The following is a 14514-nucleotide window of genomic DNA, read 5'->3' as shown; positions in this document are numbered from 1 at the left end:
AACATTCATGCTATGTTCTATCTTAAAGACAACTTCTAAGGTTACACACAACTGAAATTGTAGTTTTCCTTATTATTTTTCTGAAAGCCTCAGCTGTGTAAGTTAAAACAATTAATTACCTGGTAGAATACACTTAGGAATACAGACAACCAGAAACAAAGTTGATTGAATTGGTGAAGGAGAAAAAATGCTTAAAATCTATAAAATGCATTAAACTAGGAAAGAACTGTTCCAGTAGTTTGTGTTAATTCATGATATTATATAATATAATATAAATATTTAAGACTACAAAACAATTTATTGAATAACTAGTACTTGAACTTACATTTCATGATTTTATACTTTACATGCAGTATATAGCCTAAATAGACTACGTAAGTCAATATAAAAGCACGGGTTCGACTTGTTAAACCTTTTTCTTAGGGACTGGATTTAAAATTTATTTTTGAATCTAAATTTTCATTAGCTTTTGCTAAAATGTAATTAAATAATGCAATCAATATTCTATCTTGGTCAGGTGTTCTCATGTCAGGTTTTGTTGATCTACCTGTACAAGTGATTAGCGATCTTTAGCCGGACATCACTCAGGTCTTAAAAACTGAAATCAGGAAGACCTTTTGGTTTATAATACAATAAGGGTTATGCAATAACAAGCAATTGATTGCAATTTCTTATAAAAATGGCCGAAGCTCTGGATACAAAAACAAATTTTGACAATGGCAGGGATCATTTGACGATGGCGGAAGATAATTTAACGATGGCGGTGATCATTTGATGATGACGGATGATATTTTAACGATGGCGGTGCATCATCATAAAACAGGGCATGGAGATCCCTGTATAGAAGATGAATTTTTAAGTGCTAAAATTTAATTTTTTGGAGACAACACTGTACATCTCTTCCACATTTTGTAATTGAGTTATTTGACCACAAAGAAGTCTGTAATACCATGTCAATGAAAATAACACCTTATAAATTGTGTGCATTGTCTGAAACACTTCTCTGGATTTATCTGCATCAGGAACTTGCAACTGTAAACAGTTTACTGTTACACCACAGTCCCAGGTTAGTGGAGGGCTGGGTGCCCGCTAACATGTTTAACCCTGCCACATTCTGTATGTGCCTGTCCTAAGTCAAGAGCCTGTATTTCAGTGGTTGTTGTTTGTTGCTGTATAACATATTTGAATAAATTTCGTTTATTCTTTTTTACATAAATCAGGCCTTTAGTTTTCTCGATTGAATTGTTTTACATTTGTCATTTCGGAGCCTTTTATAGCTGACTATAAGATATGGGTCTTGCTAATTGTTGAAGGCCGTCGGTGACCTATAGTTGTTAATTTCTATGTCATTTGGTCTCTGGGGGAGAGTTGTCTCATTGGCAATTATACCACATCTTCTTATTTTTATATGTATAAATATGATGAAACTTAATGGGACCTAGAAAGGAAAAGCAACATTATCTAAGGTCAAATTTTCCTGAGGAAGTTGGAATCTTGGTTTCTGAATTATTTTTGATCAATCAACACGGAATTTTGGAATAGTAGGTTCATTTCAGTACCAAAGCAGTGACTATATAGCTTAGTGTAAGAGTCTAGAAAACTACTTTTATTTGTTTGATTGGAGCTTTGTTGGAGAAGGTGGTATTATCCTAACAAACAAGTATGTTGCATGACATGATTATCTGTAATGCTGCTAAATTATATCCTTTGTCAAACAATTTCAAGTGATTACACGCCTAATGACAAAAAGCCTCTGATATTTCAACGATTATTTTTCTATTATTAGGCCAAGTAAATTGATAGAATTGGTTTGATAATAGTTATTTCACTTTGAATCCCTCAAACAATGTCAATTTAGTAGCTTGCCAAAGAACATTCGAAGCTCCTTTTCTGTAAATATACGTATTTTGCTTAAAATTATACATGCATGAAACTAGTTTGCATGCTTAGGTTACTCGCCTAATTTTGTCAATATAACGGAACTATAAACAACTGTCATACAAGTTGGAGGTTTAGCTAGCTGTAAAACCAGGTTTTTCCCACCATTGTCTTTGGAAAATATCTGTACCAAGTCAGGAATATGACAGTTGTTTTTCACTTGTTCCATTGGTTGATAACGTTTGATTTTGTCAGTTTTTATGGTCTTCCCAATTTTGAATTTACCTTGGAGTTTGGTATTTTTGTTAATTCTTTTTTGCTAAAAACTTCCATTTTCAAATATTTCATGTGCCCATTCAGCACAAGAACAATTTAAAAATTGATTGAATTGGTTAGTTCTGCTACAGCTTAGTGTATGCTGAGATTACACTGTATCAATTGGGGAAAAGATGCTGCATGTACAAAAAAAAAAATTAATTGCTGCCCATGTAAGAAGAATAATTGTTAAGCAAAATAAAACTTTAGAATTAATTGTCCAATTATTGATCAGTGATGCCAAGGAAGGTAATTTGTTAATCAATTATCTTGCCTTAATTTGATAATTAGAACTGAATAAGAAAAAACAGGCTCCTTGGCCTGGATAATGTTTTACTGTGACATCTGGTCTCATTAAGTGGTTACACAAGAGTAATCAATATGTTTAACATGGGGTAAAAAATACTCCAATGATACTTGTTTTTTTCAATTGATGGGACTTAAGTTGAAGTTGATGGTTTTAATTTGACGTTGATGGTTTTAATTGAAAGTATAACATTACCATCTCATGATTTCATCTAAACATCGAATTATTACAGCTGGATAATGACACAGAAAGCTTGATATGAATTTTCCCTTTAAGGTTCATTTGATAGAACAATACATTTTGGTAACTATGAATTTGGGTAACCGACTTAGGACAAGGGTTCATTGTACAAAAACAATTGAAATGGGTATGTTTGATTTTGATACTTTTTTCTATTAGAATTTGACGATCAGAATTAATGAGAGTGTGGTTTCATAAACAATGATTCACTTTAAACATTTGCTAAAAAATAAAGGTAATGTTAGCAAACAAAAATTAATTTTTTACCCTGTAGCTAAACATTGAGTTTGACGATGCATTAGCAAGAATTGCACTTGTTATGGCATGTCTGGTGGTGAATCTTTCACTACAGTATAATATTGGTTTTAGTTATTGTTAGTTGAATAGTTGCTGAATTTTTCAAACTGTTTGGTTTATGTTGATTTTTGTCATCAGGGGTGGGGATGGGGGTCACTTACTATGTAATGAGTTGTAAAGAAGTAACCCAAGTGGTTGAATTTTACTAAAGGAGTAGGCCATTAAGACCCTTTTTGGCCCCAAAATATAGCATTTTTACAAATTTGTCAAAATGTAAACTTTTAGCTATATAATTTATTGGAAAGTAGAATACTTCTGTTCCATAAATATGGGCTGTTTTTGACAATACAATGCTCATGCATCAGGTAATAGCATCATAAATTCATGCAATATTACTGAAATCTTCACAATTTTAACATTTGTGCAATTTTAAGACGGTTTTTGTCAAAAATGGAAGTGGCCGCATTTGTGTTCAGTCTTCATATTTAAACATATGTTGTATTTGATGATAATACATAACATATATAAAGGTTGAGACTGAACACAAATGAGGCCACTTCCATGTTAGACAAAAACCATCTGAAAAGTGACGTTTTATGGCATATTTGATAGATTTTTCATATTTAAGCTTGAATTTGAGCGTCTTTAATGACCAAATCAGTACAAATCTTTTACATAAACTAATTGAATCGACTGAAGTAGACACTTAAGTGTTTAGAAAATGTCAAAAATCTTTCATTAGATGTACTTTGAATATTAGGCCAAAACTAGCCCTTACCAAACCTATTCCTTTTTATTTGATTTTCTACAATTATTACAGTTTTTGTAGAACTTCAACTGCTACGAAATCTAGCTCTTAATTTGCTCTTCTTTAATTCCTTAATAGTAACTTGTCTTGTAGGTCACTTCAACTTCTTAATTGCTAAAATATAAGCTGCAAAAAGAATTTAAAATTAAGTTTTGGGTGTGCTCTGACTTCTTTGAAGGACATTGACTGTCAAGGAAAGTTGATAATGAAACAGTTGAAAATTCAGAAAAACTAGACACAACAGAAAAACATGCAGTTGATCTCATACATTTTCCTCCTTAACTAAAAAAATAATGAGATTAATAAACATCACCAACAAGGTGAATTAGGTATTCACTTGAACGGCCAATATTCAAAGAAAGGTGGATATTGGGCATGGTGCACTACTATCTTCATTGGATTCCCAAGTGGAACAAGATATGAATGAAACCAAAAATCAAAAATTTTAACAACTGTTTACCCAATTAAAACAAAACAGGATTGAAAAACAAGGATTCACTTTGCTGTCTAATAATCAGAGGTAGTTTTGGTTTAAGCATTTGAAAGATTTCTTTTCATGGACTACCAAAAAACTTTTTTATTTTGCTCAATATAAGATAAAGAGTTTCCTAATATATCACTTTCCCTGCACAAAATATTTGTGCTGTTTGTGTGTCTCTGAGTATTTTGCGGTAATTCTATTGGTATTCGGCTTATCTTACACTACCATACAAGAATGTAACCTATGTGTTCAGTCTTGTCATATTGGCAAGGTGACATTATACCAGTACAAATTTGATATTACGTAATATAGGAAAACCATGGTCAATTATTATTCATATAGTAATCATAAAATCTGTAGGCAGTGAATTGCAATGCTTTAAGTACTACAGCAATTGATTGATTTTAAGTATTGATTGAATAACCATTGCAGATTGTCGTTTATAAATATCTTATAATTTATTCAAAAGACAAGTTATGTAATGGAGACAATGTAGCCATTTGTAGATTCTCAGGGGATGCAGAAATTCATATTGATTATGGTTTAGCATCTGTAGCATGGTGGTTGTATTATGATTTAACTGTTGACAGGAAAGAGCAGACTTTTTATGGTATAATCAGCTGATTGAGAATGTCTTACTGACAGGGTATATAAAAATACCATGGAGATATCTGATTTAAAAAGAGGGAAATGATTAAAAGGGGGCAAGAAATAATCGTGATTTGATATAAAAAGCAGAAAACTCTATGGCCAAAAGAAGAAAAAAAAAGTCCACAAAACACTACACAGAAAACAAGAGACTGACTGAGCAACATATAACCCACCAAAAGTCAAAACCATGCATAAAAACAGTAACTTACTGTGCGGTAACACCACTGTCCAAGGGAAGAGGGAGAATTGTCAGTGCTCACAAACATGTTAAACCCCACCACATTCTGTATGTGCCTGTCCCATGTTAGTTGTCTGTAATTCAGTGGGTGTTGTTTGTTGCTGTCTATCATTTTTGTTTTTCATTTATTGTCATGTCAGGGTCTATTCTTATCTCTGAAAAAAAATTACCTATGTACTTAAATATAACATGTGTTATATTAAAGTATATACCCGGTATATAGTTCTTCTTTTTTTTTAGAGACTAGTGCTTTTTTGCTTACTATACTGTATGGGTGTTGTTTATTGTTGAAGGCAATGGTGACTTATAGTTAAGTTGCTTTATTTGGATAGTTGCCTGATTGTCAGTCATGCCACATCTCCTTTTTTTTATACCTGCGAACTTTTCAAAATATCTGGTGGTGATTTTAAGCACAAAAGGACTTATTGGGTTGATTGGTTGGTGTAAAACGCCACTTTCAATACTTTTGTATTTTTTTGTGGCAGTCAGTTTTTATCTATGAAATTTTTATTTTTTTGAAAATCCTAGTCAATTAAGATTGGAGTTTAGCACACCTGCCACGTGCGGGATTCAAACTCACAACCTCAGTGTTAAACAGGTTAGTGATAAACTAGTTCGACCACTTAGACCACTTGGCCACCGAGGCCCCTTAATGGGTCTCTTTTACATGTTGTTAGTGTTTTTATACTCCCGTTTACGGGACGTATTATGGTTTACCGTAGTCCGTCCGTCTGTCCATCCATCGTCAACATGTCGAACAATAACTCAAAAACACTTTAACCAATTTGCATGAAACTATGGCGAATTGTTTATATACATGAGCTCCCTTTCAATTTTCATAAATTTTGGATTTTACGTTTCCGAGTTGTGGGGTTTTATTCATTAAAATAGGGGGATTTTCCAGTTTTTCGGACAAATACTCAAAAATGCTTTGAGCGGTTTTCATGAATCTTTGTTGAATTGTTTATATCTATTGATGTGAGCTCCCTTTCGATTTTTATAAATTTTAGATTTTATGTTTCTGAGTTATGGGGTTTTATTCATTAAGAAAGGGGGATTTTCCAGTTTTCTGAGTTATGGGGTTGTATTCATTAAGAAAGGGGGATTTTCCAGTTTTCGGACAATAACTCATAAGATCTTTGAGCAGTTTTCATGAAACTTTGGTGACTGGTTTATATCTATTAAAATAACCTCCCTTTAGTTTTTTATAAATTTCTGATATGACTTTGAGGAGCAATAGAACTTTATTCTTTGAAAAAGCGAAGGGTGTATCATGCGCTGAAGGCGCAGCTGTTTATTAGTCAAATATACTATGATTTTGAAAGAAAATATATGTGCCTATATCAGCCTTTATTTTTATATAGCAAAATCAACCATATAGAATTTATTGTGGTGGAAGCTTTTTACCTGGTCAACTTAAACAAAAATGATAAAAGCATTGGGTGCTATACAAAACTCAATAGGGGTTCAAAAGAATAGCAAAACGTCAGCTTAAGTTTGATAGAGTTGTAAAGTTTGGAACATTGGCTCAGAATTATACCAATATAAAGTAAACAACTGAAAAATTACCAAATTTAGATAAATGTTGGATTAACTATGTCATCACAAAAGCTGCATGCAGTCGACTATCTGGCAAATGATACCAGTAATTGCATTTCCCCAGTGGTAATAAATCTAATATTTAATTCACAAGTAAGCTGATTGTTTGTATATCAGTGTAAAAAATACCATGCAAAACAGTCATCAAAACTAATGATTTCAAATGTACAATTAACAATAATATAGAATGTTATTGCATCACGCTCAGTAAATATTTACTTGCATGCTTTTGATTATAACGATAAAAACTATAGTTGTTCTCCAGATTAATAAGGCTGTTTTACCATGTTTGATAACCACTACAAATTTGTTGAGAATCAATGCTATCTAGACTATACTTAAAGGAATGTCTGTAGCCATCAATAAGATTTCTTTTGTTCTTTCTTCGTCATGGACGGTATGGTAAACATATTATTGAGAGGATTTATAGCATCATGAGTTATACGATCATTACATGGCATTACTTCTTACAGGAGATCAATAGTTGGGAAAAATGGTTGAAATTTCTACTTCTGTGTCAGGCATGATGTAGACCATTGAACGCTGATCTTTATAAATGATTCAGTAACTCAGGTCTCATGAGGGAATGGGCTGCTGTTTGTTTTCTTCTCTTCATGGCCAAATTAGATTAAATTGCAATTCTCAAAATGATTATAGTATGAATTGTTTATCTTGTTTTCAAAGCAATGACCTTTTGGATTTAAACCTATTTCCTTTCAAGTAGTGATGGTATTGGTAATTGTAACTGCTGAAGATATTTGTTTTCTATATTATCAGTTGTTGAAATAAGAATTTCCAAAGTTGAATATTTTGTTCCAACATAGCAATTTTGATTTCAGTGGTGATCGTAAGGACACATAATAGCTTCTTTAAGAATTTTAATAGAAATGGTTCAATTGACAAATTGGGTTTTATGGGTTGTGCATGTAAATGGAATGTTTGAAGCTGTTAAAAAATGTTTGTTCCTCTATTTGCTTGACCATCATGCCAATAATTTGTAACTGTCTGTTGAAATTAATCATATATATATATAAGTCCTGTGGAAGATGAAGCCACCAATCATTATATGTAACCTTATGTGAAAGTACTGTATCTATGTATATTTTCTGTTGAGATACCAGTATATAAAGACAATCATACATCACATGTACAGTGATTTATCAAGTCATGTTATAGATCAAGCCACTGCCATCCATCATAGTATAAAAAGATACTGTATTTTGGGATAGAAATGTCACAGACCAAGCCAAAAATCTTTCATTTGATAAAATGTTGTATATCAATGAAAAAAAGAAGGACTTTTGGTTATTTGTGTCATTGGGTTGCTGTCTTGTTGACATATACCTCACTTTTCTTTCTATTCATGAGCAAGAATTGAGCATCTTATTTGCTCCTATATGTCTTTTGGTAGTTTTTGTCTTTGGGTTTGTGTCTTGTTGGCATATATATCTCACATCTCTTTCTGTTCTGAAGTAATTGTCCAACAACTTCATCACTTAATATCATATGGACACCAAAGAGGTAATGCCTGACTGTGTATCAGTGGAGATATTTCATTCATCTGTAATACTAATCATTTCAATGTCAGTAGTAAGTATTTAGATGGAGATTTATACTTGATAACTGTCATGAATGATTTCCCACACACAAACTCTAGCCTTTAGCAGTTACACTCAATTTCATTCATATTTTATACATCTGCTGTGCTTGAATTAATTTGTAATAAAGTCTGGATTTATAACCATTAATTAGTTTGAATGTCTTCTCTAGGTATATATTTTGTCTCAGCATCTGGAATTAAAGTTTGATATGGACTTGAGGTATTTTGATTACATAATACATACTTTCTGTCATTTAAATGGATAAAACAGTAATATATAGTATATTATATCTTATTTTAAGTGACTTGAAGCTGTGTTGGTGTCATTTATCTATATAACTCAATTACAAAACCAATTCTGCTTAAATAGGAAGATTATTTTGATTTTATTTACATATATCATTGTCTACTAGGTTATCGAAAGTAGACAAGAAAAGTTTAATGGTATTTTAATACATTAAACAAATGTTCTTATTTTAAGTTACTGGAAGCTGTGTTAATGTCATTAAATATTCTTAAAATGGCAAAATATGACTGATTTATAAAAGAAAAGTTTTTACCAATATTAGATCTTTACTACAATGTCTTCTAGGTTTACTGAGAGTGGACAAGATTAAAATGTCCAGTTGTTATCTAACCCAAGCCAACTTATATTTTGAGTGATTTATTCTTGCCACAAATACTCGTTCTCAATTAGAAAAATAAGGCAAATTTGAATTGTCACAAACATTTCAAATTGGATCCTCATTCTCTCAAATGCATAAATACATTAACAAAGTTAGAAATTGGCAAACAGAGTCAATTAGAAGGGCTGAATGAGAAAAATGTGTTCAAGAAAAAAGTATCTGGGATGGTTCTTATCTAAATGCTTGTCCTGAACATATGTGAAACATTTGCCACTGGTTGTAATGCAAACAAAAATCAATGAATCTTATCTAATGTATGGGTTTACGGTTAATTTCATACTCAGGGTTCAAAAATATATTGCTGCTTGTAAAAAAAGATAATACCATAGAACAAAATATCTAGATCTCAAACCAATTGTATTCAGTACATTAGCCAGCACGGTTTTTATGCATTAGTTGACACATTTATTACTAGTATAGCATGGATTCATGAATAATGAATGGAAGAAACATTAGAGTGTTCTATTACTGTAGATTCCGTTATTGTTTGTGGACTTAGGAAAACGTGGTAGTCTTGTTGATGATACACTTATACTTGATGTCATGGTTTAACAAAGACTCCAGTAAATTTGTAACTTCCTGGCTAACCTTGACCCTCAAAATCCATGAAAATTGGTACCCCATGAGTATCCACAGTGTATAGCTATTGAAATGCTTAAAACTGATGTCTCTTAGAATATATTTCACCTGTAGTCATCATAATGGAATCCCTGCCTTCAATAGATTCTTGTTTTATAAAAATCACCTATAAAGAATTAAGTTCCGAGCTTGTTTCCAATTAATTAAAAAAATTTGAAAAGTTGATGTGCAGCACTTAAGTCAGTAATGTGAACAGTACATGTTTTTCAATTTATTAAGTTTGAACAGAAAGTAAATACATGTACTGTCAAACTACTACACCTACACAGTATTATGATTCTGACTAAATGCCGGATATCATGAACACAAGTCATAAATTTGATTATGGTCAAATATGACAGTGAAGAGAGAAACTGATTGATCATATTTGATGTAGGAATATTTACTAATAGATTGATTCACTGTTCCAGACATGATGTACTTACTGTCAACACGCAAAATAAGGGATAATTGACCTTCGTTGGTTATGCTTCATTCAGATTAGTATGTTTGGGGAATATGTTTTCATTGAAGTGAACTATAGTAAACCTTTTATTCTGTTTTGAAAACCACCTAGCAGTATCAAATTATTCAATGATTGAACCTGAGCTGCATTTGAAAACAGTATGAAATTTCATTGAACAATTAGTTTTGTTTTGACATTTCTCTTAAAAGTACTAGTGAGAACATAATTGAAACAGTTCATGTGTTAACAGAATTTCTTTAAGTGATCATATTCTATTTTTATAACAAAAAATTCACGAACTGTTTAAAGTTGATAAACTATGATACAATAATAGATTGTAAGATTGCTCAGATGGAACTCTGGTAACACATTGGCAAAGTCACATTTACTGTTTCACCTGAGCAATTGATTTCAATACATAACAATTCTTTTGATAGTTATTAAACATGGTCTGACTATAATATCCCATGAAAATTGGTAAACAGTTATATGATTTTTATCATTATTTCAGAAAATGGAAACAATTTGATTTGCTGATATAATGGATTAGAATGGATTTTGTATTAATTCATAACACAAAATCCTTGCTTATGCATGACAAAACCAATAGCAAAGGAACTGTTTTCATTGCTAAATATGGGAGTCCTGGGATTAGACCTTCAACACAGAATCTTAGTTTCAGATTTCTTCAATTAGTTTGTTCATAGCAATAAAACCAGCTTTATTTGGTATTTTAGTTTATAAATAAATCATTGTAATTACTTTACAGGTATTAAAAATATTCTTAAATCTGTTTATAATCATAATAACTACTCTTGTGCATGTTTCGATAAGCGAAAGAATTTCATGCAAGACCAAAATTTGAATTTTGATAATTATATTTTGCAGGAACACAGACATGTAGTAAGGATTATATTGGAAGACGATATTGTTGTAGCCTTCCCCTTTGTTAATTACTGAAGTATGACATAGAAACAGATATCAACTTCCATGTAAGTTACTTCCCCTTTGTTAATTGCTGAAGTATGACATAGAAACAGATATCAACTTCCATGTAAGTTACTTCCCCTTTGTTAATTGCTGAAGTATGACATAGAAACAGATATCAACTTCCATGTAAGTTACTTCCCCTTTGTTAATTGCTGAAGTATGACATAGAAACAGATATAAACTTCCATGTAAGTTATCAAATTTGAATTACAATGAAAAAAATGGTAGGGTGTTCTTCAATGAGACATCAACCCAGACCCCCAGACCCCCCCCCCCCCCCCCCCCACACACACACACACACACAAAAAACCAAAGTCAGAATAAAGAAAACCCCAAAACAAGGGTATAATTGTTGATTACAAATTAACCCCCAGCCCATCTTGGTTAACATGAAGTGTGAGATATATATCAAAGTGGAATTTTAGGTTGTATTAGGTATCTGAGATAAATACTTGGATGTAAAAGTAATCGATAAAGTCTAAAAGAAAAACAAACAAAACATATTTCAGCATTTCTTGAGTAACCTTCATCGAGACCCCAAAAAACCTTGAAATTTACAGATAAAATGTATCTCTTTAACTTTTAAATACACCTTGAGTTTGTATAGCAGAAAGTGAGGGAGGATGGTATTATATAAGCATTGTAAATCACAGTGATCATCAGTTAAAGGAAAGCAATAACAATTGAAATCATCTAGTGAGAAACTGACAGTAATTACTACTTGAGAACATGTAGTGTTTTTGTGCAGTTACGTAACAACATTTAGTCTTTTGAACTTACAAAACATGGAAACAATAAAAGTTGTACCCCAACATGCTATCTTTATGCTTTTAGCAAAACAGTTATCACTAAATCACATCAGCAATGAATCTGTAATAGTCATCAGAACTATCATTTGTCTTCATGTAACTGAATTACCATATGTGCAGATGGCATGTAAATACAAATGATATGAACATGCAACTCTTTATTTTGCAGAGTTTGCAGTGTAACCATGACATTCCTAAGTAGTTTAGCTATCTTGTCGTTGTTATGGACTGGTGTTTGCCTCTCAATTTTAAATAGAAAGTGTAAGTAAATCAAACAGAAACAGTTAATTGGAATTAGAAATACTTGCCTTTTATTGGAGACTGTATGTTGACCACCTTGATGTTTTTTGCCTGCATGTGTTGTCAGTTGCTGTCTTATTGACATATAAGGTACCCCACATCATATTTGATTGATCTTGTAAACATGTATTTCCTATTTCATCCACAATCTTCCAAATAAGCATAGTACTTAACTGTCACACGGAAGTTTAATTCACGAGAGTTCTAATTCACAACATCTAGAATACAATCTAAAAGACTGGAGCATTTTTTTGGATAAAAAAGCCCGAAATGACAATTTAAAAACAATTAAAATGAGAAAACCAATGGCCTGATTTATGTTCAAAACAATTAACAAAAAAACAAATATGATATACAGAAACAAATTACAACCACTCAATTACAGACTCTTGACTTTGGACAGGCTCATACAGAATGTGGCATTGAAAAACATTACTAGCCCCTAACCCTCCACCTTACCTGGTGGTGTAACAGTATGACATAAGAACAAACTATAAAAATCAGTTGAAAGGGCTTAACTCATTAGATCATATAAAGAACATAAACACCCTAACAAAATCACAAAAGACACAGAGTACAGATCTGAGAGTACTTTCAGTTACTGAAAGCTAGTTCAAAGCCAATAACAACTAATAAAAAAATATGTGTCTAAGAATAAAAGGTCAATCAGTAACATCCAACATCCAATGGATTTAGTGTAAAGACGTCATTAACAGTCAGAGAATATTGTGTTCTTATACATAAAAGTAAAATGTTATGTGAATTATATCCTCAAAGTAAGTTTTTGAAAGGTGTCAAATCTCTGTACTGCAAGACCTAATTGATCACCACAGACTGGTAGAGCTGATATATCTAAGGCAAGAAATATTTTCCAACTTTTATTAAGTTTGTCAAATTTAGTACTGATGGTATATAATTTGTGAATGCACTAGTCACATAGAAGATTTGTGTGTCATTTTATCCAAACTACTGTTACATATGAATCAATAGAGATGTGAGATAAACTCCTTCAATTCTCCCTCCAAAAAAAATTGTCAAAAAATATTAAGAGGTGCACTGGTCACATAGAGAACTAACTTATGTATGGTTTTATCAAAATGCTGTTGTATGTATGAATTAAAGTAGATTTGAGGTATACATCAGTGACACATCCCTTCAAGAGCCAAATTAGAACCCTAAACTTCTATACCCTTTCCCAACTTGTTGATAGGAATAACAAAAGGTACACAATAGAATACATCTCAGAAAAAGTACTCTTCTCTACAATATGAGCACTGCAGATGACAAAAACCACAGACATAGACAAAACAACACCAAACAATACCATGACATTATACTTAAAACAATAACAAACTAAACCATGACAGCGCAGGCAAAGTAAACAACACCAAATTGTACTGCGACAACACAAGCCAAAAACAATGATGGCGACACAAAGGAAACAACACCAGACAATAGTAACAATAAGAATAAGAATATTTTTATTGAATCCATTTAAAGGGCCTGTTTCTGATCATATACATATATATATATAGTATTACTAAATTATACAGTAATTTTTAAGATAAATTACATTGAAAATAAATGAAAAGTATGACAACACAAGCCAAACAAGACTTTAAAAGACTATCACAACAGATGTGAAACAGACAGTACTGTGACAACACAAGGGAACAAGTCAACACCAGTCAATTTTATGGCAACACAAGTGAAACAACTCCACACATTACATGACAATAGCAGCAAATTAACACCAGACAATATCATGATAACACTAAACAATACCATGCCAACATCAGAAAAACAACACCAAACATAAACATTACAAACATCATACATGTTTTTTGTTTATTAGAACATTTTTTTTATTTCTTGCACTATATTTTTTATATACATGTTTCAGATGGTCTGCCACCTAGTATAACTTTAGAACCAAAGCCTGCCTATTGTTCCCAGTCTGCCTGTGATATTGGAGATACAGTCACTATCTACTTTAAAGTAGAGGAGAAAATAAAAATTAGATGTAATGCCAGTGGACGACCTGAAGTAACGTAGGTATCACTGTTGGAACTGCTGCTGGTGTTAATTGTGATATTACTGTCCCAAATATCTGTTTTGAATACTGTGACTTCATTTACTTGTCAAATCCACAACTGACACTGGCGTTGGTTCCAGCACAGTACAGTTATTTCTTAGCAATGTTAAACAATTACAGAACACAATGATTTTTT

At 32.0% G+C, this 14514-nt stretch overlaps 1 protein-coding gene across 8 annotated transcripts in view; it reads left to right on the top strand.

Moving 5' to 3' along the window:
- The window catches only part of LOC127706637 (neurofascin-like), a 99516-nt gene that overhangs the window by 34604 nt on the left and 50398 nt on the right, over nt 1–14514 (top strand). For 6 of the 8 annotated variants that reach the window (XM_052211331.1, XM_052211295.1, XM_052211303.1 and 3 more), the window contains 3 exons: nt 11073–11176; nt 12153–12244; nt 14187–14334. In XM_052211331.1, coding sequence (XP_052067291.1) covers nt 12169–12244; nt 14187–14334 — 224 coding nt within the window. In that variant the 5' untranslated portion in view covers nt 11073–11176; nt 12153–12168. The other 2 variants (XM_052211325.1, XM_052211316.1) reach the window with 2 other exon arrangements.

Source organism: Mytilus californianus, unplaced genomic scaffold, assembly GCF_021869535.1.
Source record: "Mytilus californianus isolate M0D057914Y unplaced genomic scaffold, xbMytCali1.0.p SCAF_1, whole genome shotgun sequence".
Lineage (NCBI taxonomy): Eukaryota > Metazoa > Mollusca > Bivalvia > Mytilida > Mytilidae > Mytilus > Mytilus californianus.
Note: the sequence above shows the minus strand (reverse complement) of the source record. Positions and strands in the feature narration are given on the sequence as shown.